Source organism: Podarcis melisellensis (assembly GCF_964234715.1).
Source record: "Podarcis melisellensis genome assembly, chromosome: 15".
NCBI lineage: Eukaryota > Metazoa > Chordata > Lepidosauria > Squamata > Lacertidae > Podarcis > Podarcis melisellensis.
The window spans coordinates 36,074,493-36,098,450 of record NC_138532.1 but is presented as its reverse complement, the minus strand read 5'-3'; the positions used below and the strand labels follow the sequence as shown (position 1 = coordinate 36,098,450).

The 23,958-nt window shown below is 47.9% G+C and overlaps 1 protein-coding gene across 3 annotated transcripts in view; it reads right to left on the bottom strand.

The window, feature by feature from the left end:
• CLUH (clustered mitochondria homolog) overlaps positions 1 to 23,958 on the bottom strand; it is a 71,920-nt gene that overhangs the window by 25,303 nt on the left and 22,659 nt on the right. The window contains exons 1-8 of one of the 3 annotated variants that reach the window (XM_081890148.1): positions 20,607 to 21,423; positions 12,277 to 12,470; positions 8,245 to 8,416; positions 6,098 to 6,241; positions 4,280 to 4,407; positions 3,213 to 3,367; positions 2,749 to 2,874; positions 1,199 to 1,346 (exon numbers count right to left, since the gene is read on the bottom strand). In XM_081890148.1, the coding sequence (XP_081746274.1) occupies positions 1,199 to 1,346; positions 2,749 to 2,874; positions 3,213 to 3,367; positions 4,280 to 4,407; positions 6,098 to 6,241; positions 8,245 to 8,416; positions 12,277 to 12,470; positions 20,607 to 21,408 (1,869 nt within the window). In that variant the 5' untranslated portion in view covers positions 21,409 to 21,423. Of the gene's footprint in view, positions 1 to 1,198; positions 1,347 to 2,748; positions 2,875 to 3,212; positions 3,368 to 4,279; positions 4,408 to 6,097; positions 6,242 to 8,244; positions 8,417 to 12,276; positions 12,471 to 13,201; positions 13,289 to 20,606; positions 21,424 to 23,958 lie in introns of those variants that run through there. The other 2 variants (XM_081890150.1, XM_081890149.1) reach the window with 2 other exon arrangements.

Sequence of the window (23,958 nt, the reverse complement as noted above, 5' to 3'; positions counted from 1 at the left end):
GATGTTGCCCTCTCTAGATCAGATGAAAATGGGATTAAGAGGCCCCATATATCTTTGCACCAGCAACTGCTCTGCTGCCGAGTACCACCACATGCCCCAAAGAGGTGCTTAATATATACTAGAAATTGGGCTTTTAGTGTTGTAGCTTCAGACCCCTGGAAACAGTTACCAGCTCAAGTTAGGCAAGGGTGTCTGGTGTCTTGCTATTTAGGGGGCTACTGAACAAATTGTTGTTTAAGAAGGCTTTTCCTGAAATGTGACCCAGGCACTTAATGGAGTATTAACTGCACGGTTGCAGAAACTATTGTATTGCTTTTAGTTTATTAATTTGGTAATCTTTTGAATTTTATCTTATTTTATTATGCACTGCTTTGGTAGTTATTGGCTGTGAAGCGATTAATAAAATGGAAAATAAATAATAACAATAATAGTAGTAATAATAGTAATAATAGATGCACACAGGACCAGTTCAGATTTAATTATCTTAACTTTACGTTTCCTCTGCCCTCAAGAGGACTAGAAACAGATGCTGAAGGGAAACATTCCCCCACCACCGTCCCCAGGTATGGCAAGTGTGTGCTAGGTATCAAAAAGTAAAAATCTGAAGTTTTTTCCTCCCCCCCCTTCTCTAATTGTTATGTTAAAAAAAGCTTGATATTTCATGTATATTTCTATATGCTGTTCTTCTTTGTTCTTTCAAGGTTTATTTTTTTAAAATAATAAGACAGCCAAGGGTGGTGCAATGGTTGTCAAATTATTATTATTATTATTATTATTATTATTATTATTATTATTATTTAAATTTATATACCGCCCTTCATCAAAAAATCTCAGTGCAGTTCACAGAATAAAAAACAAAATAAAACACAGGTGAATAATTAAACCAAAACAAGAACACCCCCTTCTCACAGAAGCATTTAAAAGGCCGTGGGGTATGAATAAGCCAAAGGGCTGGTTGAAGAGGAACATTTCCGCCTGGCGCCTAAAAATATATTCTCGTGTTGCCACCCTCTGGGCCTCTCGAAGAGGAGACACACAAAGAAGGGCCTCAGATGATGATCTCAGGGTCTGGGTCGTTTCACAGGGAGAGAGGTGGTCCTTGAGGAATGCACAGACCGCAGAGAGACCCCAAGGGCAAGTTTCAGCCAAGAGCCAAGGCGAAGAGCAGCCCCCCGCCCCCAAGCCAAGCCATCTCTACCTGTCCTGGGATGTGCTCTTCGTAGCCCAGCCTTGAGGTGTAAGCATCTTCCGCCCTCACACAGTCCATGGCGTGCTCAGCCAGAGGGGCCGTCCAGCTGTAGACTTGGAAAGGGGTAGATATCCTCTCCAGCGGGTGTCTCTGGACCCTGGGGGGTTGGAGTCAAACAATGCACAGAAGTTGTTGCGCTCCATTCTCCTGAAAAGTGCCCCCATCTATTTGCCACCCCACTGAAGACCATGAAACTGATCAAACTCAAATGAAGAGTCCTAGGAGCCAAGCTTTGGAGCAAAGGCCACTTTCTCCTCTTTCCAGTCAAGCCTCTTCATCTAAACTGTTCCCTCTCCTGTTTTCTGATTTAAGTCAATGCTTTCCGTACTTTGCCTGGCTTTAACTGCCTTTAATGCATCTCTTGTCGTTCAATGCGATGGGGGTGGAAAACCAGAAACCCTCCCTGTGCTTTTGCTACACCTTATCTGCCCGTTTATAAGGGATGCAGGTGGCGCTGTGGGTTAAATCACAGAGCCTGGGACTTGCCGATCAGGAGGTCGGCAAGATGAGCGCCAACTCTGGGGTTGCAGCGCTCATCTCGCTTTACTGGCCGAGGGAGCCGGCGTACAGCTTCCGGGTCATGTGGCCAGCATGACTAAGCCGCTTCTGACGAACCAGAGCAGCGCACGGAAACACCATTTACCTTCCCGCTGGAGCGGTACCTATTTATCTACTTGCACTTTGACGTGCTTTCGAACTGCTAGGTTGGCAGGAGCAGGGACCGAGCAACAGGAGCTCACTCTGTTGCGAGGATTCGAACCGCCGACCTTTTGATTGGCAAGTCCTAGGTTCTGTGGTTTAACCCACAGAGCCACCCGTGTCCCAAAATTAAATGTAGGCAGGTGCTTTAAGCCGAGTTAGACCACTGAGTCCACCTAGCTCAAGGCTGTCTACACTGGCGTACAGTAGCTCTTCAGGGTTCCAGACACGAAGACTGTCCCAAGTCCTACCTGCAGATGCTGGGGACTGAACCTGCATCCACTCACATGCAAAGGAGATGCTCTATCCACTGAGTTATGGGTGGGGGTTGGACTAGATGACCCCTGGGGTCTCTTTCAACTCCCAACAATTCTATGACTGCGCTAGATGGACCTTGGCGCCCTCCACATTTCCAAGCTCATATTTTCAACCACCTCAAAAGGCTAGAAATTTGAGGTTTGTATTTGGAGGAGCAGGAAACAAGATTGATTTTATTTCATTTATTAAATTTGTCTATCGCCCTTCATCTGAAGATCTCAGGGAGGTTCAAAGAATAAAACCACAAAGTGCATAATAAGAACAAAACAAACCAATAAAATGTCATCATTCTGGACCAGGGTTTCCCAAACTTGGGTCGCCAGGTTTTTTGGGGGGGACTACAATTCCCATCATCCCCGACAACTGATCCTGCTAGCTAGGGATGATGGGAGTTGTAGTCAAAAAAAAAGTTTGGGATAAAGTTTGTTCTAGACAAGAGCTTGGGGTGGAGAGAGAGAGAGAGAGAGAGAGAGGAAGGTTACCGTTTCTTCTGCAGAGAAGCGAAGTTTCTTTTGAAGGCTGGGCTGATCTGGTTCAGAAGCTCGACCAGGGAATGGCTGAGGAAACTGGGGTTGGCAGGCTTAGGGCTGAAGTTGTAGGCCGTGGACCTGAAAAGAGAAGCCACAGGAAGAATATTTTGGTCAAAGAACATCGCAAGGAACAGCCTTTCAAATAATCCACAATTTCCCCCCCAGTCTGTGATAAAGTTTTTTTCCCTCTTGGTTCCTTTATTGCTCCCGTATGGTCTGCGATTTCAACATCAGCCGTTAGTTTAGTCTGCCGCCACTCCTTGGTTGGTACTGAAAATCTTCTTTCCGTTTCTGAGCATGAATAATCCTGCCTGCAGTCGTGGCATAACTAACTCCTGATTTTATATGTACCTTGTATGTTTTACAAATAGATAAATGGTGTTTTGTTTTTAAATCAAGCCTGTCTAGCCACTTACTGATTGAGGTAAAAGCCACGGGTGGAGGCCGTGATGCTCACATGGCGATCTTCCATCGTGATGACATACAGGTACATGAGGTCTCCGTGCATCTTGCGGTTCCCGGGAGGAGGATTCCAGCCACTCATGGTCAATACTTTTAGGCACTGTAGAGGCTTTGGGGAGAGAGAGGGATGGAGTGGGAAAAGAAAGAGGGGTGTGGGTGTGTGTGTGGAAAGCTAACTTCTCAGGGAACAGGTGACCCTAGAACATCTGTCTCCCAGCACACTAGTTTTGAATTACAGTGGTACTTCATTTTGAGTCCGCCTCATCAAGCGTCGGCGGCAAACCCGGAAGTACCGGAACAGGTTACTTCTGGGTTTGCTGCTTGCGCATGCGCAGAAGTGCTAAATTGTGCTTCGCGCATGCGCAGAGCGGCGCTTTGTCGTGCGTCCTTTCCATCTAGCATCCGGGGCTCCGGAACGGATCCCAGTCGCAAAACAAGATACCTCTGTACTGTTATATACGCCAAAATTGTGGAAACCGTTTGGGAAAAAGTCTTATTTTTGAGGTTTGATGGCTCCTAACACCACTTCTTTTGGGAGTAATACCATAAAATTATGTATCAATGGAAAGATAATTCAATGAAGAATCTAATGCAACAAAGCTTGTTCAATTATCTGTACTCTATCAAAGGTTATAGCCAAATAACCAGAAAAAGGAAGCGCAATTGCTCAGGTTGATATGCAGCAGCTTTCCTTGATTTGAATGTAGCCAATGAGCATGAGTGTGTAGAGAGCCAATCAGGTGCCATTGGCAATGAATCAATCAGGGGGTTGGACTAGATGACTCTCAGGGTCCCCTTCCTATGATACACTGAAACGGGCCACAACTCCCCAGGGTTTCAGCCAGGGAGTCCTTCTAGCTGGGGACAGAACCTGGGACCAAACAGATGCCCTGCCCCCGAGCTATGATCACCTGGGGGGGGGGATGAGGGGGCAGGCAGGTGGATATCCTGCCTTTGGGAAGGCGCTGGCCCAGGTGGGGCAACCCTGGTGCTTCCCCCTGCTCAGTTCTTAGGTCTCTACCTTCCAGTCTCTGTTCTGAGGCTGAAGGGGGCAGAGGGGCCGCTCTTTACTCCCTGGCAGGATATGTTCAGGAGGGGTACAATCGATCTGCTCCAATTCTGCACCCTTCTTCTTCCTCTTGCCGCTGTCTGGAACAAAGCAGAGGGGAACAGGAGAGCAGTCAGCACGATCAAGAGGCAGGGGAGAAGCAAAATCGTCACCACCTCCTTTTTTGCACTGGGGCTGGGTGTGGGGAGAAAGGACCACAAGGTCTAGACCAGTGTTCCCCAACCTTGGGCCTCTAGCTGTTTTTGGACTACAACTCCTATCATCCCTCGCTAGCAAGACAAGTGGCCAAGGATGATGGGAATTGTAGTCCAAAAACAGCTGGAGGCCCAAGGATGGGGAACACTGGTCTAGAGTAGGCATAGGCAAACTTGGCCCTCCAGATGTTTTGGGACTACAACTCCCATCATCCCTAGCTAACAGGACCAGTGGTCAGGGATGATGGGAGTTGTAATCCCAAAAACATCTGGAGGGCCGAGTTTGCCTATGCCTGGCCTAGAGACTTGCTTCATGACACAAGCTCATTCTCGGGACCCTGAATTAAAACACCCAATGCTTACTCCTAAGACAGGCTTCCTCAGACTCGGCCCTCCAGATGTTTTGAGACTACAGTTCCCATCATCTCTGACCACTGGTCCTGCTAGCTAGGACCCTTGCCTTTGGCCATGCCTGCTGGGAGTTGTAGTTCAGCAGGATCCAGAGGGCCAAAGGTTCCCTGCCACCTGCATTAGTTCCAAGAGGTGAGAAAGCTGCAGTTCTCCAGAAGATAATTGGACTACAACTCCCATCATCCAGTGCTGTCTGGGTTGATGCATGCTGGGAGTCTAACAAGACCCTAAGGTTACCAATTCTCAGTCCTTGTTCTGGAACTTGAGTTACACCCCTTCAGATGACAGGTGAGAGCTCACATGCCAGAATGTGCTTCCTTAAGAAACAAAAGCTTTCCTTCTATATTTGTTGCAGTCAAACCAACAATTCATGCTTTGCCAGATAGGCACCTGAAGGGGAAGGGGCTGAAGCTCACAGAGCTTTCCTGTAAACTTGCTAGAGGGAACTCCATGAGGTCACTTCCTCTTTGCGTCTCGACAGGAAGAGTATGCTAACTATAGATGCTCCTCCCTGTCTGGGCGCGAACTCTTTCCAACTATGTCTGCAACGTGAGAACACCTGTAACTCTGAGCTCCAGCTCCGACTCCATTTTTAAGCTAGACTTCTGTATGTCTTAATAAAGCCATTACGCATTTTAAGCCTGCCTGCACCAAGCTGCTGTAATCTTGATATTCTTCAAGATGTATACTGAGTAAATGTTATATTTTAAGGGGTGAAGGGAGGGGGGTAATGCCAGGAAAATCCAGTCTGCCTTAAAACATCCAGGATTACCAATATACTTAAAAGCTAAAACTAGCCTATGCAAACTTGCCTTTAAGCTGCAAAGGGATGGAACTCTGCTGAACTCACTAAAGTGAGGAAGGAAGCATAATATCTAATAAATACATATTCTCCTAGCATTTAATCAAATCCCAACACATTTCCCCCTTGGTCCAAGACAGGGTTTCTCAATTGTGGGTCTCCTGCTGTTTTTTGGACTACAAATCCCATCATCCCTAGCTAGCAGGACCGGTTGTCAGGGATGATGGGACTTGTAGTCCAAAAACGGCTGGAGCCCCACGATCAAGAAACCCTGACCTTGCTTAACAGGCCACGGGAGCACAAAGAAAAGCATCGCCTCCCAAAAAAGAAGCAACAGGGAAACCACGACCCCACCCCCCGTACCTCCAAGGTCCCCTTCGGTGAAGACGGTGAGGAACGACAGGGAGTTGCAGTCGACGCCGTTGAAAGCATCTGAGGGGTCGAGGCTCTTCAGGAGGTCTCGGATGTGGCGGACGTGTATTCTAGCTTCTCGGACTGTGTAGGGTTCTGGGTAGGTTTGGGGGTTTGCAAGGAGAGAAGGAGAAGGGGCAGGGGAAAGAAAAAGAAAAAAGGATTGCGGAGCATGCCGGGTTTCATACGGAGTCCCGTGTCCAGTTTTGGGGGCTGCACTTTCTGAAGAACCTGAGGGATACTTGGCTGACCCGGTGAGCTTGATGGCAACATGGGGGTCATGAAGGCAGGTTTCTACAGCCCTAGTCCAGCAATGTTAGACTCAAGCCGCCCCCCAGCCCCCACATGTTCTGTTCCAGCCCTCATGAGCCCCAGCCAGAAGAACCAATGGCCATGGGTATCTTACTTATGGCTGGAACTTTTGCTGGTTGAATAGCGTTGGGTAGGACCCGGGTTCAAGACCTCCCCCAGGCTTCAAGCTAACCTGGGTGACCTTGGGGGCCCGTGACTGTCTCTAACCATTCTGTCCTAGGTATGCACTTAGGATAAAAATATTATGTTTACAAAGAGGCTTTTGAGTAGGCTTCCTTTTTAGGATTTCTCCTCTGTGGACAGCGACTTCACTGCTAACCCTGGCTACTTTTCCATGAAGGCAGCGCTTGAAGGAACCATCTTTATATCGGGGTGGGCAACTATGAGACATTGGGCCAAATCTGGCCCGTAGTGTATTCAGTCCTTGGCTATCTCTGCTGCATTCCCACATTTCTCCCTGCCCAGAGTAGTAGCCAAGCAGGTTGCCTAAGGAGGAACAGCTCAGTGTGTGCAAATGGCTGGATCAAGGACTGTTGCATGGCTGCGCAGTGCTTAGCTTTTATTTAAAATATATATAAGATATTTTAACAATACAAATCCAACGTTACAATTAACAGAAATAGTTCGACTTCCTCTCTTTTGAGGTTCCCTTATATTATTTAAAATTCTGTCACTGCATTTTCTTCATTATTCCAGTTATTAGTGCATCCTTGATTTCTCCTTGAATTTCATTCTGTTTGGGTTAAGTTAACCCTGCTAATTAACTTATATATGTGTGTGCAATAACCTTTTGAAGAATCCACAGTTTCCCCCCAGTCTCTGTGCAATGCTTAGCAGCTAGCAGTTTAGCTTTCTTTCCTCAAGATAAAGTGAGCTGGACCTTACAACTGATAAAACTTTATCGGGCACTATTAGGTCCATGAAAAGGAGCTCTTATTTGGGCATGTGGGTGTGTAAATGGGTGTGGGACAGTGGTGCATGAATTGAGAGTGAGTAGGGATGAAGAGGCAAACCTAAACAGCATCTTAAAAAGCAAAGACATCACCTTGCCAACAGAGGTCCGTATAGTTAAAGCTGTGGTTTTCCCAGTAGTGATGTATGGAAGTGAGAGCTGGACCATAAAGAAGGCTGATCGCCGAAGAATTGATGCTTTTGAATTATGGTGCTGGAGGAGACTCTTGAAAGTCCCATGGACTGCAAGAAGTTCAAACACATTCATTCTTAAGGAAATCAGCCCTGAGTGCTCACTGGAAGGACAGATCGTGAAGCTGAGGCTCCAATACTTTGGCCCCCTCGTGAGAAGAGAAGACTCCCTGGAAAAGACCCTGATGTTGGGAAAGATGGAGGGCACAAGGAGAGGACGAGATGGTTGGACAGTGTTCTCAAAGCTACCAGCATGAGTTTGACCAAACTGCGGGAGGCAGTGGAAGACAGGAGTGCCTGGCGTGCTCTGGTCCATGGGGTCACGAAGAGTCGGACACAACTAAACAACTAAACAACAACAACAAGGGATGGAGAGACTCTGGGTATGTTGTAAGCCACCCTGGGATCTTTGAATGAAGGGTGGAATACAAATTTGATTAATTAATTAATAAATAATAAGAGCCTCATGTTGTGAGGATACTAATGGGCAGGGGTCCAATGGCAACAGCATCAGTTGCTGTGAGTCTTATTCCAAAAGCATCTGGGGTGCCACAATCTCCCGACCTGCAATTTATAGGTAGCCTCCTGTTTTAACAACTTTCCTGCCACGCATCCGAGGCTACAAACGTTTTCCTAAGTTTTACCTTCAACTACTTTTAACACGGAGCCTTCTTGCAACCCTTCAATGGTTTTCAGCTCGGCAAAGTTGTCCAGGACGTTGCCGTCCAGCTGCAGGGAGAAGCACGTTCGGTGACAGGTGTCCTCGCGGTCCATCAGCACCTGGTGGATTTCCTGGACCATCTCTTGGGGGGATACCTTGAAAACGAAGCCAGGACACAGAGATTACATACACTTATTTTTTTATAAAGGGAAGAATGGTATCAACTCAAACTGGCTTACAAAAAAGGTTCATCGCACATGAAACAAAAACAACAAACTTAGTTTGTACAAAACAAAAATGGGCTTTTAGTGTTGCAGTTCCAGCCCTCTGGAATCAGCTCCCAGTTGAAATTAGGTAGGTGTTGAGTGTCAGGACGTTTAGGCATCTACTGAAGACTTTTTTTTGCTTAGGGAGGTTTTCCCTGGAGGGGAAGGTCATTTATAAAATATTTTAAAAGTTAAAAGGGAAGAAGAGTTTTGTTTTTCTTTCTTAAAGAAAGAACTCTACAGCTTTTGATGACCCTGTCTCATTTCCCCCTCTTGCCCAGCACTGCTTGTTCTCACTGCCAAGGGGCTTTCAGGCAGAGACCTGCTCCCATCACCTACTTCCTGAAGTTTTTTTGTTTTGGTCCTGGAGGTGTTAGAGAACCTGGGACCGTCTGCATGCAAAGCAGGGGCTCTAACCACTGAGATAGCGGGTTCCTCCAGACACCCTTTACAGTGCATTCTGGATGGTTTGTGCTTATGGTCGCATCCAGATGCATGGATCTGCTACCCATACCACTCTGTACCTGCAAACGTTTTGGTGCAGGCACACAGCTTCGTTCCCATTTGGTACATACCCCAGAGCTTTGTTTTGCCTTCTGGTTCCCACTTTTCCTGCACCACAGCACCCAAGTGCCCCTCTGTAAAACCGGGAGAGCATTGCAGAACCACTAACAAACTAGAATAATATGTGGATGGCCCAGTATAAACCCACCACCAATTATTGCACTACTGTTGCGTCAATGGCATGTTGCAAAACACAGCCACACACACAAAAACCACCCACCAGTCCATGGGTAGGCAAACTAAGGCCTGGGGCCCAATCCCTTCTAAATCCAGCCCACGGACGGTCCAGGAATCAGCATGTTTTTACATGAGTAGAATGTGTCCTTTTATTTAAAATGTGTCTCTGGGTTATTTGTGGGGCCTGCTTGATGTTTTGAGTAGAATGTGTCTTTTTATTTAAAATGCATCTCTGGGTTATTTGTGGGGCATAGGAATTCATTCATTATTATTTTTTTCCAAAATATAGTCTGGCCCCCCACATGCTCTGAGGGACAGTGGACCGGCCCCCTGCTGAAAAAGTCTGCTGACCCCTGCGCACCAGTCCATAGCAACCCCACAGTCACCCCCCAAATGGCAGGGGTCCTTATACTGCCTTCCTACTTTATGCTCCTGAATGCACAGTTTGACTCCAGTTTCCTGGGGTTCCACGGTACATCACTACTGGGAACAAAAAAAGACTGCGTACAACAAAACAGTTTGCCTGCCCCGCAGCCTGCTTTGTACACGTTTCGGCTGCGTGCGCCACGAGGCTGTGTATCAAGCCCTCCGCACTTTCCCCAGGGATGCTGGAACAGACTCTTCCTTTCACCAGCACCACCATAAAATAGAAATAAAAATAGAACCCTGCTAGGAATTGCCTGATAAATGCTATCACCGGACAAAGGCCACCCAGACTGATCAGGTTAAGCTCCTAGATTGGAGGTGGTTTATAGTAAGCTGCTGGTGCTGCTGCAGAAGCAGGACACTGGCTAATCTAAGCTTATTTTGGAACCAGCAGAAGCAGCATTTTGAAGAGAAAAGCAATTCCTCCCTCTGCCCTGTGTGTGCCTCAGTTTCCCTTGCAAAGGCTGCTTCACTGACATTCTCCTCCCTGCCCACAAAGGCAGCCCGGGGAAGAGAGAAAAGGAGCTCAGGGACATTTTAAAAAAAAAGAGAAAAAAATAATTTTATAAGTTATGTGTCCTTGTTTCTCAATTTGATCCTTTCACGTGGTTTTGCGGCATTTTATGCACTGTGACTGGCTGTTAATTCTCTCGATTTATAGTTTAGCAATTCTTTATCGTAACTCGTAGGTGTAAACGGCTTAACTATTATTTGGTGCTATTTCTTTTTACTGTTTACTATTATATTCCAGTGGATTATGGAATATTGCTTTATCTGATATAAGTTGTTCTTATTTTAAAGTTATTGCGACTTTTTGCATTAGATCAGATTGTCAATATTAACATTTGAAATTTTTTTTATTATGTTTTATATGTGTCAGAAGCTGACCAGAGTGGCCAGGGTAACCCAGCCAGATGGGCAGGGTATAAATAAAACAACAACAATTTATTATTATTATTATTATTATTATTATTAGGTGTGTTTAAACAGTTACTATCAGCAATGCATGGATCTTAAACCTGTAAGTTCGCATGAGCCTTCCAGATGTCCAAATAGGTACCCACACAAAATTGATGCATAATTATTATTATTATTATTATTATTATTATTATTATTATTACAACCACCACAACCGCTACTACAATTTAATACCCGTTCTTCATTCTGAATATGAAATATGTTCAAATGCAGCCAGGGCAGTACGTTCCTCAGTCTACTGCATAACAGATGGATGCAGCCAACCTGAGATGCTTTAAGCTGAGTTTCATAGAATCTGCAATTGCAGAATTGGAAAGGACCCTGAGGATCATCTAGTCCAACCCCCTGCAATGCAGGAATATGCAGTTGTCCCATACGAAGACCAAACCTGCATATTTACCCCTTCCAGGCTCAAAGCCTAAGTCTCTTCTAAGCCACCACTAAGGGCTGGCGGGCCAGATCTACCTGCAGGATAGCCACCCCCTGGCTCCAGAAGATGGGCTCCCCTCAGAGATATGCTTGCTCTTTCACCTGAGCTCTTGACCAAGTTGAGGACACCTGGGAGGCACCCAACGCAAAGGCCGAAATGGCGGCAAACCCGGTTAGCCACTCTGGGCTTAAGCAATTGGGATCCAAGGCAGCTTTCCCCAATGCAGTGTCCTATAAATCAGGGTTTCCAAAACTTGGATCTCCAGCTGTTTTTGGATGACAGCTCCCATCATCCTTAGCTAGCAGGACCAGTGGTCAGGGATGGTGGGAACTGTAGTACAGTGGTAAGGTAAAGGTAAAGGGATCCCTGACCATTAGGTCCAGTCGTGGCCGACTCTGGTTGTGGCGCTCATCTCGCTTTATTGGCCGAGGGAGCCAGCGTACAGCTTCTGGGTCATGTGGCCAGCATGACTAAGCCGCTTCTGGCAAACCAGAGCAGCGCACGGAAACGCTGTTTACTTTCCTGCCAGAGCGGTACCTATTTATCTACTTTCACTTTGACGTGCTTTTGAACTGCTAGGTTGGCAGGAGCAGGGACCGAGCAACGGGAGCTCACCCCGTTGTGGGGATTCAAACCGCCAACCTTCTGATCGACAAGTCCTAGGCTCTGTGGTTTAACCCACAGCGCCACCTGCATTCTTGGGTTATAGACGCTTCAGGTTACAGACACTTCAGGTTACAGACTCCGCTAACCCAGAAATAGTACCTTGGGTTAAGAACATTGCTTCAGGATAGAACAGAAATCATGTGGCGGTGGCGTGGCAGGCCCCATTAGCTAAAATGGTACCTCAGGTTAAGAACAGACCTCCGGAATGAATTAAGTTCTTAACCCAGGATACCACTGTACAAAAAACAGCTGGAGACCCGAGTTTGGGGAAACAGTGACCTAGATGTTGTTGGACTTCTGCTCCCATCAGCTCCGGCCTGCATGGACAATTGTCAGATATGATGGGAATTGTAGCCCAGCATAATTTAGAGGGTACCCTATCGGAGAAGACAGATTTGAGGCAATAACAGCAACAGCAATGAAACACAGTGGACCCAATTTGTACACCCGGAGAGGAAGGGGGCCAGCCAAGGAGATTTAGACCAGAAGTACTTCCAGAGACACTCACTTGCAGGGGGAAAGGTTCGACTGCCGGCGCATGGACTTTGACCGTAAATCCGGTGTCCTGGATGACGATAACCTCTTGGTCGTTCCCATCGTCTGCGTGGTCTGTTTCTTCGTGGCCGTTCTGCCTGGTCTCCTCGTTGTGGTTCTCGTGCAAGCCATCGCCATTCATCAGGGTTATGCTGGGCGGGGGTTGCTCTAGCCGAAAAGAAAGGGAGACCAATTTAGGTTTTTGCCAGCTCGAGACCCTAAAAGACATTGATATGGCAGCGGTCTCGGTTTTCTGGAAAAGTAATACAGTTGTAGCTTGGCTCCCAAATGCCACAAACCCGGAAGTGAGTGTTCTGGTTTGCGAACATTATTTGAACTCGAAGTTGCGCTTTGGTTTCTGAACATTTTGGAAGTCGAATGGACTTCCAGAACAGATTCCGTTTGACTTCCGAGTTATGGCTGTAGTTTCCGCTGCCCTAAACCACATGGGATCGGGAGCCTCAAGTTGATTCTCTCCCAACAGTCAGAAATACTGGAACAGAAACACCCAATTATGAAAACACCAGATAAAAGAGTCATCAACGTGAGTTTAAATGCTATATTTTCCAGTTCTGAAAATGTCCAAGGCAGGACCATTCAAACAACAATTCAACCTCTGTCTGCCCACAGGCAACCTCCTCCTCGCCCTTAGTCTCATTGTTGTCCTTGCAGAAATCAGCAAAGAGGATGGGGACAAAACAGGAATTAGTTGAATCTGCTTGCTGTTGGCTTTGGCGCCACCTACTGTTGGCCTTCCTCCCTTCCATCCAATGGGTCCCAGACACACTGCCCACTAAACCACACTGCTTATAAAACAGCACTAATCCTGGCACAGCAAGGAGATGGAGGGAGAAGCTCAAACCAAGTCTCTTGCCTTCCCACATTTCACAAAAGCTCACCCAGGTGTGGGTCGCCAGCAGGAGATCGCAACTTGCCACAGGGAACCAGCCCTGCGAGGCTCGATTGTGACAGCAGATGCCTTGGTGGTTCAAGCTGGCGCTTACGAGAAAGGCACGTTTAGCCTTATCTCTCTTTTTCCCTTGCCTGCCCAAATGAGCAACGCCCTTTTCTCTGCCTGAGGCAGAGGACATGCCCCAAGAGGGGAAAAACACAGGCAAACAACAGAGTAAGACTGTACAGCAGGGGTCAGCAAATGTTTTCAGCAGGGGGCCAGTCCACTGTCCCTCAGACCTTGGGGGGGGGGGCGGACTATTTTTTTGGGGAGGGGGAATGAACAAATTCCTATGCCCCACAAATAACCCAGAGATGCATTTTAAATAAAAGCACACATTCTACTCAGGTAAAAACACTGATTCCCAGACTGTCCGTGGGCCGGTTTTAGAAGGCGATTGGGCTGGATCCAGCCCCTGGGCCTTAGTTTGCCTACCACACAGTAAAGGCACATTTAAAGCACCCAAAACAAGAACCTTGGGAAGCGTAGTTTACCCCTCACAGAGCTACAACTCCCGGCACCCTTAACACAGTACAGTTTCCAGGATTCTATTTTTTGGGGGTTGGAATGGGGTGGGGAGTGCTTTAACTGAATGATTAAGAGCAAAAAGAGGCAAAAATGCAGGGAGGGAGTGGATTGCAATTCTCCCCCTTTTTTTGAAGAGTAAGAATCATTCACAGTTTGAAGTTTGAAGAGACTTATTTAACCAAAATCACCAGGCGCTGGGCGTGGGCAGAGCTGCAGAGCCCTGAGGCATCTGTAAACTTCTGCAGAGGAGCTGCCAATTGCATGAAAAGGGATTGTTACCTTGATAATCTTCCTTCCTCCTGCGCATGCAGGAAGGGAGGGAGAGCAGAGAGTCTTGTGCTGCGGCAGTTCTCTCCCTCCCTGCCCCCTGAACACCACACATATGGTTCCTTAGCTTGCAAAGACAGAGGCTTAGCGGACTCTGGCGACTTTGAGGAGTTTAAAGTCGGAAGGCAGGACTTATTCTCACGCTAGGTACCAGAGCGTGCGGAAGGGAGGCGGAGAGAAAGAGAGGCCGTGCGACCAAGCAAGCAGGCGTGCCTTTTGAGAAGCGGTGTCCCTTTCAGCGACACGGGAGCAGAGTTCAATTCCCAAGTCATGCAACTTAAATAAACTTTGCACAACTTTGCAAAATTCATGCAAGTAAGGCAAAAAAAGAGGGTACCACGCAGCCCACCCCCCATGGCCACTAGAGGTTCTAATTTGCACACTGAGGACTGGAAACTTGCTGCATATTGTCGAGTTCTCAGGATGCTTCTTTCGTGCCGCAAATTCTGCATTTATGTGACGCTCGCGGGAAACACACAGCCCTGCCAATCAATGGCCCAACTATTATTATTCTTTTCAAATCGTATCCTCCCTGGCAACCAGATTGGGAGCTTGCAAATTTGTGGCGAATGTGAATATCAATGCTTCCCAATGCAGCTTATAAAAAACACACCCAAGGGCAACTGACAGGCCAATACACAACATCAAAACCTTCGGACTTCCCACTAGGATGACTGGTTAGCGACTGAGATCAGGATGCTGGACAAGATGGGCCTTTAAGTCCAATCCATAAAGGCTATAAGTCACGTTGCAACACAATTCTGCCCTCTTACATTCTACAGCAACTTGGGGCTACCACTGAGAAGTCCCTGCCTTCAGCAAATGCCGACTCAACTTCTGAATAGTCTTGGATAATTATTTGTGTAAGGCTTGAGGACAGCACACATGATTTGGACTCCGAAGTTCCAGATTCATCCCCCTAGCAGATCTGCAAAAGATGCCAGTCAAATCCTGTTTTAGTTACTAGAAAGGAGATTCTGAGTAAACATCAGGAAGACGCTGCAGTCAACTGGAAGTCCCGCCGGACGTTCGGCTTCCAAAAGAATGTTCAAAAACCAGAACATTCACTTCCGGGTTTCGATCGTTCGGGAGCCAAAACGTTTGAAAACTAGGCTGTTCAAAAACCAAGGTACGACTGTATTGTATTTGGACTGCGACACAATCGGTCGTTTGCTGTCCTGGACTCCTAAATAGGATGAAAGAGGGCATGCAGAGATCTTCAATAAATAAGATAAAGGAAGGGGGATTTTATGTGGGTGAAAAGGCATGAGGCACTCCTAGACTCAAAAACCACCGGTGCTCAATCTAGGGTGGTGCAGCAGACCAGCAGCCGTCTCCTTGCCAAAAAGGACAAACACCGTCAAGCCAGAAATTGCAACACAGCAAGATCAAAGGGCAAACATATGAAGGAGGGGGTACCTTTGTCCTGTAAGTTTGGGAAGGGAGAGGAAAGAGCAGGAGAGACAGAAGAACGGCTTGCAAGGCAACATCCTTCCTAGAGATCTCTCTCAGCCCCCCCCCCCAATTTGAAATGAACAAACTCCAGACCCTGAATAATGTTCGTTCATTCCAGGATCGTTTCCTACAGAGAGAAGTTTCAGATGATGTGGAAACACCGCGAACTTTAGCACAACAGCATTCCTGCACAGGGGTTGGAATACTTAAAAATCCATTGCGCAACCGATTTCCACAGCTATCCTATCACATCCCGAGGGTTCAACGGGCAAGTCATAGGGACCCCCTCTGCATGCCCATTTTGGCTCTGCTCAGTTTCTCAATCTTCCAACCTTCTCTTCAGTTCCCCACATCTTTTAAAAAAAAAGTTCCCTTGGAAATTTGCGAGCATCTTAGCGCCAAGTCATCCCAACACAGGCAGCGAGCAATTTATGTGCAATCCAATCGATGTGCGACCTTGCACATGCCCATCGCCGCAACCCAAAAGTGGCCAGAAGAGAGGAGGCGGAATGGGCTTATGCGATTGCATGCAGGGCTCAGGAACATAACCGGGCAACACAAAGGTCGTTGCCTGCGTACATCTTTCTGCAAAGCCGTTTCCCTTAACCTAATGCATTTGCGTTGATTTCAGTAATAGTTGGGTGTGTTGGTTTCAGCAGTTCATGCATTTCCATGCGCAATGTACCACAACAGATGCACACACTGGCGGGACAACAGCATTTGCAAAATTCATAGGAACACAAATCTCTAAGGGCGACTTTGGTTTCACAAATCGTTTCAGCCAGCATGAGTTAGGTAGGTTCACTGTTCATTGTGAACTGAACCGATTTCTTCTCCATCCTTAGTAAAAGCTAAAGGGTGGTGGATGGTGGTGGGGAATAGCAGTCACACAGCGAGAAATGTGTGCTCAAGTGAGCATAAACACATGAAATTGCCTTACTCAAAGCTTGAACTTTGTCCATTCTGGTCTTTCTCCCTCTCTCTCCTCCTCCTCCGAGAGAGTCTTTCAGCTGAAAGCCCCATGGATAGAACAAGGGAACTATTGCATGCAGAAAAGTATCTGCTCTCTCACCAAGCCAGTGGTTCTCAATTTTTTTTCTCTGCAAGAAGATTTCAGCGTCTGAATGCCAAGCCTCACAAGGGGGTGGGGAGAAGATGCGCAGATCTTCTATGGGTGGCATGCAGACAATGTCATAGAATCATGAAATTGGAAGGGGACCCAAGGATCATCTAATCCGACTCACTGCAATGCAAGGAATATGCAGCCATCCCACCCAGGGATCGAACCTGCAACCTTGGTGTTATCAGCACCGCACTCTAATCAACAGCTGATCCTGTGTATCGAAACTTGAAAAGTTGTTCATGCACAAAGTCTTGCAGAAATGTTGCAGTGTGGGGAACCTTCTGCCTGTTAGGTGTTGAGGAACTACACCTCCCATCATGCCTGGCCACTGGCTCGCTTGCTGGGGCTGATGGGACGTGTAGTTCGGCAACATCTGGAAGGCCAGGGGGGTTCCCACAGCGCTCATGACGCAGCCACAGTGCCAGCACACTTCCCAGCAGTTCCACATGGGGCAGGAAGAAGAACGCGGCTATAGTGCTGGAATGATATGCGAAAACAGCAGGCATCACTTGATAGCCCGAATGTATGCAATGCTCCCACAGCAGGCTTTGTGCTCAGGTTTCCAGAGTCCTGGCTCTCTGCAAAACCCACCCATCAAGACATCTACTTCTTGTCAGACACAGCAGTCTCTCTAAGAACTTGTGTTTAAACAGAAATATCCCCAATTGGATTATCCGTGTTTAAGAGATTAACCCGTCTGTGTGCCAGCCACGCAGGTGTTAAGTTTCTTTTGGGTTTTGTTTCAAAGAGACACGCAAGTCTTTCAACCTTGAAGATCAGGAGGATGCTACACTGGGGCGAGGGCTGGCGCTGCTTAAGTTCAACAGCAAGCATGCTTGCTAGCCGTAACCTATTTTCAAATGCGGCCCTCTCGGAAGCACACCCCCCCAATGTGGCCCTCTGAACGTTGCTGGACTGTGGGGACTTCTCTTCACCTCAGAGAAGAGTTGGGGGTTTGTGGGAGTTGGCAAAACCCAGAGGGACACAGGTTTTCTGGATTGCCGATTCTCTACATCTGCTAATACAACTCCCAAGAATTTTGGCAAAAATGTTTCTGTGTCTCAGATGGAAGCTCATTCAAAATTCCTCAACTGACTCTTCCATTAGCTGGGATAGCTCAGTTGGTAGAGCATGAGACTCTTAATATCAGGGTCCTTCGTTCAAGCCCCACACTGGAGAAAAAGATCCCTGAATTGCAACTCTATGCTTCCATGATATAACACTGCTCCTAAAGGATCTACTTTGACTCCCGATACATTTCCAAGCACAATTCAAAGTGTTGGTGCTGACCTTTAAAGCCCTAAACGGCCTCAGCCCAGTATACCTGAAGGAGCGTCTCCACCCCCATCCTTCAGCCCGGACACTGAGGTCCAGCGCTGAGGGTCTTCTGGCAGTTCCCTCACTGTAAGAAGCCAAGTTATAGGAAACCAGGCAGAGGGCCTTGTCGATGGTGGCGCCTGCCCTGTGGAATGCCCTCCCATCAGATGTCAAGGAAACGAACAACTATTTGATTTCTAGAAGACATCTGAAGACCGCCCTGTATAGGAAAGTTTTTAAACATTTGATGTTTTATTGTGTTTTTAATATTCTGTTGGGAGCTGCCCAGAGTGGCTGGGGCAACCCAGTCAGATGGGTGGAATAATAATAATAATAATAATAATAATAATAATAATAATAATAATAATAATTCTGACAGTAGGAGAGAAGAGGCATCAGATTACAGGACCTAAGGGGTCCAGGCTTTAGTCCAGGGCTGCCAAGGTGGAACATTCTCAGTTGGTTAGAATGTGGTGCTGATAACACCAAGGTTGTGGGTTCAATCCCCATATGGGACAGCTGCATATTCCTGCATTGCAGGGGGTTAGACTAGATGATCCTCAGGGTCCTTTTCCAATTATACAATTCTATGACATGCTGGGTGAACCAAAGACACACACAACAGACGGCTTCTGCACTTCCACAATGTTTTTTTTGTTTAAAAAAAAACACATGACTTCCCCCCTTCTGTCAGGAGGAAAACGTTAAAACTACCACACCAACGCGAGGTCAAGGTTCCAAGTCCTCTTTCTGGCTCGATGTTTGATCTCCAGGCACGGCCTGCTTTTCTACGGAAGCCGTGCTTCTCCGTCGCAACCGTCAAAAATGCATTTGAATGGCACTCCGCACCCCTGCGGCTGGCCTTTCTACATTAAACATTAACCCCTGTTCCCTGAAAGCATGCACAGGAAATCAACATACATGGTGCATGTGTGTGTGTCTCTACTGGAAATTCCAGGTTTACAATATATAAGGTACATGCTCCTCCACCGACAAGTTTTAGAAGCACACGCAAACACAGCGAGCCGAAGCCAGTCTTTGCCCAATCGGGCACCCTCCAAATGTTCCGGACTACGTTTCCCAGCAGGCCCAGCCAGCACAGCCTGATGGGAGTTGTGGTCCAAACTATCTAGAAGCCACCAGGGCTGGTGAAGAGTCCACCTGAACCACACTCTAGCTTCACCATAGTTGAATGATTTGAAAGCTGACAGGTCCTCTACAGCTGCCGTTACTAAGCTTATACCTCAGCTCTTCTCCACAGAGCAAGAGGCGGTGTGTATGGTACTCGCCCTCTCCGCTTGCTCCTCACAACAACCCTGTGAGGTAGGGTTAAGTTGATGTGCGCAAGGCTGGTCCAAGGTCCCCCAGCGAGCAGTTGGACCCCAGTCTCCCCGAGTCCTAGTCCAAAACTAACCACGCTGCATAATCGTTGCAGCACCCAAACACACATGCTCCAGGCTTCAATGGAAAGGGTTGCAAAATGAGTGAACGAACATGGCGTCCTGCTCTGATGCCTGGACCCACTGGGCCTTTGGGGCCTGACTGGCAGAAGCTGCCCAATGCCTCCCCCAGCCGAGTTACCTGTGGTCCTTTTAACAGGTGGCGCCAAGGATCGAACTCTAATCCTCTCCATGCTCAAGAAACCATGTTCTCTACTCACAAAGGGACTAGCGCGTAGGGGAGAGAGAAATTAAAAAAATAAATAAAGACTGCCACGTGTTGTGGCACTTCAAGCCTAAAACTGGACCAGATGGCTTTTATTTTTTATTTTATTTTTTGCAGTGGGGTGGAGTTTAATGCAAAACTACCTGGGTTTCACAATGCTTACGTCAAGAGCAACTCCACTCTGAGTCCAGATGGGAATAATGTGGTCAGGAGCAGCCTTTGAGTTCTGTCAGAAATCATTCCCCCATTTCTCCCTGGCCTTCCATGTCAACGTCAACTTCCTCTTCCTTCACACGTATCTGCTTTAAAATCGCAAGCAGAGCCTTGTGTCCAAAACCAGTTTCAAGTCCAGATCATGATTATCAGGTTTCATGATTTCTGACCTGGCAATATATTGCGGATCAGGATGTGTGTGTGTGCGCTTTGCAAAAATCACAATGTGGGGGAAACCGTGAAGCCAGCCAATGCCTCTACATAGCTCTAGCCTTATTTCACACACCGCGACTTATCACTATACAGCTGTACCTTGGTTCTCGAACGCCTTGGTACTCATAAGTTTTGGCTTCTGAACACTGAAACCCCAGAAGTGTTTCGATTTCTGAACGTTTTTTGGATGCCAAACATCCGACGCGGCTTCTGCTTGAGTGTAGGAAGCTCCTGCAGCCAATCGGAAGCCGCGCCTTGGATTAAGTCCGAGAACAAAGGTTCCACTATATTGCAATGTTTAGCTGGTGAAAGATCACGAAGTGGAAAACCCAATATCGCCCAGCTCTAGCCTCACTTGATGCTACATACAGACTAGGCCCCAGTCAGGGCAAACAGAATATATACCCCAAGGCGGGTAGTAGAAACCGCCCCAAGACAAATGCCCTTTTACTCCTCCTCTGGTTGTATCGTGGACCAGCTTCCCCTTCAGGTGCAAGGCCGAACTCTCTACCTGTGTCCCTTTTAGCATCCACAACTCCTTCCACGCTTTCAACTTCCTGTGGGTCATATGAAGAAGCCTGGAGGACAACTGAGCTCTTCTCTCCCGATGGACGAAGTGCAGGCTTCTCCGACGGCGCACTGCCCCTTGAGGGTCCACCAGAATCGAAGGCAGCAGAAGAGACTTGGCGACTGCAAGCTGCCAAGCCAGTATCAGCTGGCATGGGCCCCAGAGCCACATTCTGGCTCGCCGCCACGGTTCCTTGGCACTGGTGCAGCCCAGAAGCTGGTGTCCCGTGCCTTGCATTTGCTCCACTGCCTGGACTGCCTTCCAGCTGGTTTGATTGAAAGCTTACACCTCCAGGAACCTCGTGGGCCTTGGAAGCTCGACCAAGCGGCCAAGAATAGTTTGGAGGCCGCGATGATTCTCGCTCAAGGTCGGCAGGAAGGGCATGCACCAGACAAGAGCTCGGTGCATGCTGCAGCAAGCCGGGAGCCACGAGTGTCAGGCACCTGACGCAAGCCTTGGTGGGCTCTTCCACCCTCTTCCCCTCGATTAAGCCGCTGGGCGGCTCTGCCCCCCTCTGCAGGTATTCGTGCGACACGCTGCTCATGATGATATCCGGGTACTGTGCAGAGCCCTCGGAAGCTCTGGAGACGACCAGCATGGCTTGGATTTTCCGGGCATCCTCTAGAGCCACGGCAGCTGGCACAGGCAAGAGGGGAGATCTCTCGTCCGATGAGCCCTCCACACGGACCTGGAAGATGAGGTTGGCGATGCAGCGGCAGCAGCTGGCAAAGAGGCTGTTCCCCATTGTCCCCTGCCAGGGGGTACGTGTTAAAAACCAGTCACATCCAAAGGCAACGGCGCAATCTATGGGCAGAGCGATGCTCTCCGGAAATTCACGGTCTGGATAGCAAAATGCTTTCCAAAGGGGCACACCCTCTTTTCCTAGAAGGTGGACCAAGCTAGTTTTTAATCAGGGAGAACACATGCAGAGCACCTTGGTGAATCACTGCTTTAGTCATGGGTGGTTTCTCTTTTGGAAAAAAAAAATATATAACGTCACCAACATCTGAAAGGCTGCATTTCCGCGGTCAAAATTCTCCTGGAGTTCCTGCCAGCGACCTTCATTTTCTGGAAAACCAGACGCCAACCGTGCGTTGCCAGGGAAGACTGCAATCAAGGCGCGATGGGTTTTCTTCCGTGTTCTCCTGGAGAACAAAGTTCCAGCAGAGAGTGCTTCTTTTCCACCCTCAACTCTGCAAGAAGACTGAAAGCAGGAGGACAGCGTTGGCTCCGAAGCCAAGTTATAAATAGAGCCCAGAGCCCGGGCTCCGTACCAACGCAACCTGGGACTGCGGCTAAAGGGTTTTGCCCTTGTCAAGCATGCAAACAAATGGGGTTGGGGCTGAATAGCAGAGCCAAGGCCGGTTACTATAGCACGTTGAGACTTCCACACAGATATCCATACTAAACAGAGAGCAACAGAAGAACAATTATGGGGCAGAAAGTAGGTCTGGGGCCCAGTTCTCATTGAAGTAGCAGAAATATATATCTGGGTCTGGACTGGAGAAAGAAGAAGGCAGCGCTTTCCAGGCCACCCTGAATCTATCACATGCAGCGCTGTTTGCGTTTCGCTGCGTATCGCCTTCTACCCAAACAGATATTGTCCTGCTGTCTGAGGGGGCAAAAATATGCAAGTTCCGTTGCCATTACATTACATATTCCACACTCTGCTCATTTCTCTTCTGAACACGGCAGGAATAAGCAAGCACCAGCAGTTTCTAGACCAGTTTCTGTTTTTGTTGACATTCTCCAACATCCCTAGTCTGGAATCCTCAATGCTTCAGGCAGCACATTAAGGAATCACACTGCAGGGGGTTGGACTAGATGACCCTGGGGTTCCCTTCCAACTCAACAATTCTGTGATTCTACGATTCACGTGATGGAATGCTCTCTTCCTCTCACCCCCCCCCCCCGCCCCAAGAAATATTCCAAATAATAATAATTCTCTGCACAGGGAAAGGTACCTCGGAGCCTTTCCTGGACATAGCAAAAATGCAAGAGCATGGCTGGATCAAAACCCAAGAGTCCTCCCAAGAGGGAGGAACTATAGATCAGTGAGTAAAATCTGCAGGGAGGGCTAGGAGGGACTTTGTGTTGGAAACCCTGGAAAGATGTTGGCAGTCGCTGCAGACAATTTTAAGCTAGAATTTATTTATTTATTACATTTATATACCACCTTTATCTCCCAAGGATGCGGGTGGCACTGTGGGTTAAACCACAGAGCCTAGGACTTGCCGATCAAGAAGGTCGGCGGTTTGAATCCCCGCGACGGGGTGAGCTCCCGTTGCTCGGTCCCTGCTCCTGCCAACCTAGCAGTTCAAAAGCACATCAAAGTGCAAGTAGATAAATAGGGACCACTCCGGCGGGAAAGTAAACAGCGTTTCCGTGCGCTGCTCTGGTTCGCCAGCAGCGGCTTAGTCATGCTGGCCACATGACCCGGAAGCTGTACACTGGCTCCCTCGGCCAATAAAGCAAGATGAGCGCCGCAACCCCAGAGTCGGCCACGACTGGACCTAATGGTCAGGGGTCCCTTTACCTTTTATCTCCCAAGGAGCTCAAGGTGGTGTACGTGCCCCCCCCCCCATTTCATCCTCACAACAACCCTGTGAGGTAGCTTAGGCTAAGAGAAAGTGACTGACTCCAAGGTCACCCAGTGAACTTCATGGCCAAGTGGGGATTCGAACCCTGGTCTCCCAGGTCCTAGTCTAACACTCTATGCATAACGCCACACTGGTGCAGATGGAGCAATGATCTGACTTGGTACATATAACACACACATAAACACTTTTCTGACTCAGTCTAGTTCAGCTTCATGTGTTCCTAGTTGGCACTAGCAACTGCAAATATGAAAATGGGATGTAACAGCTATTCTGGATCAGTCAGCACCGAGAACAAGTACAGTCATCCCCCCCAATTGAAACAGGAGCTAAAAGTATTGGTTTAAAATTTTATGTTAAGGTACTTAATTACTGCTTAATCACGAGCATTTCTATGCACCGTGCAGAGGACAAAGCATTCATCATAAAACTGAACTTAAACCCGGACGCTACCTTAAAATGCCTGTGGAAATACGAGCATTTGTTGTGCATCTGAAGTTCAGTAGGGAGGGTGCCTGTCTTCTAATACAATCTGGTGGCGGAGAGTTCCACAGATCTAGGCCCACAAGATGAATGCATGCGTGGCTTCTAGGCATTACAAGCCTTGCATCACAGCTGTGGGGGAACCCACTGGACACTCCCCAAAGTGATCAGGCAGGGGAGACAAGGGATCAGGAGATCCTTAAGATACACAGGAC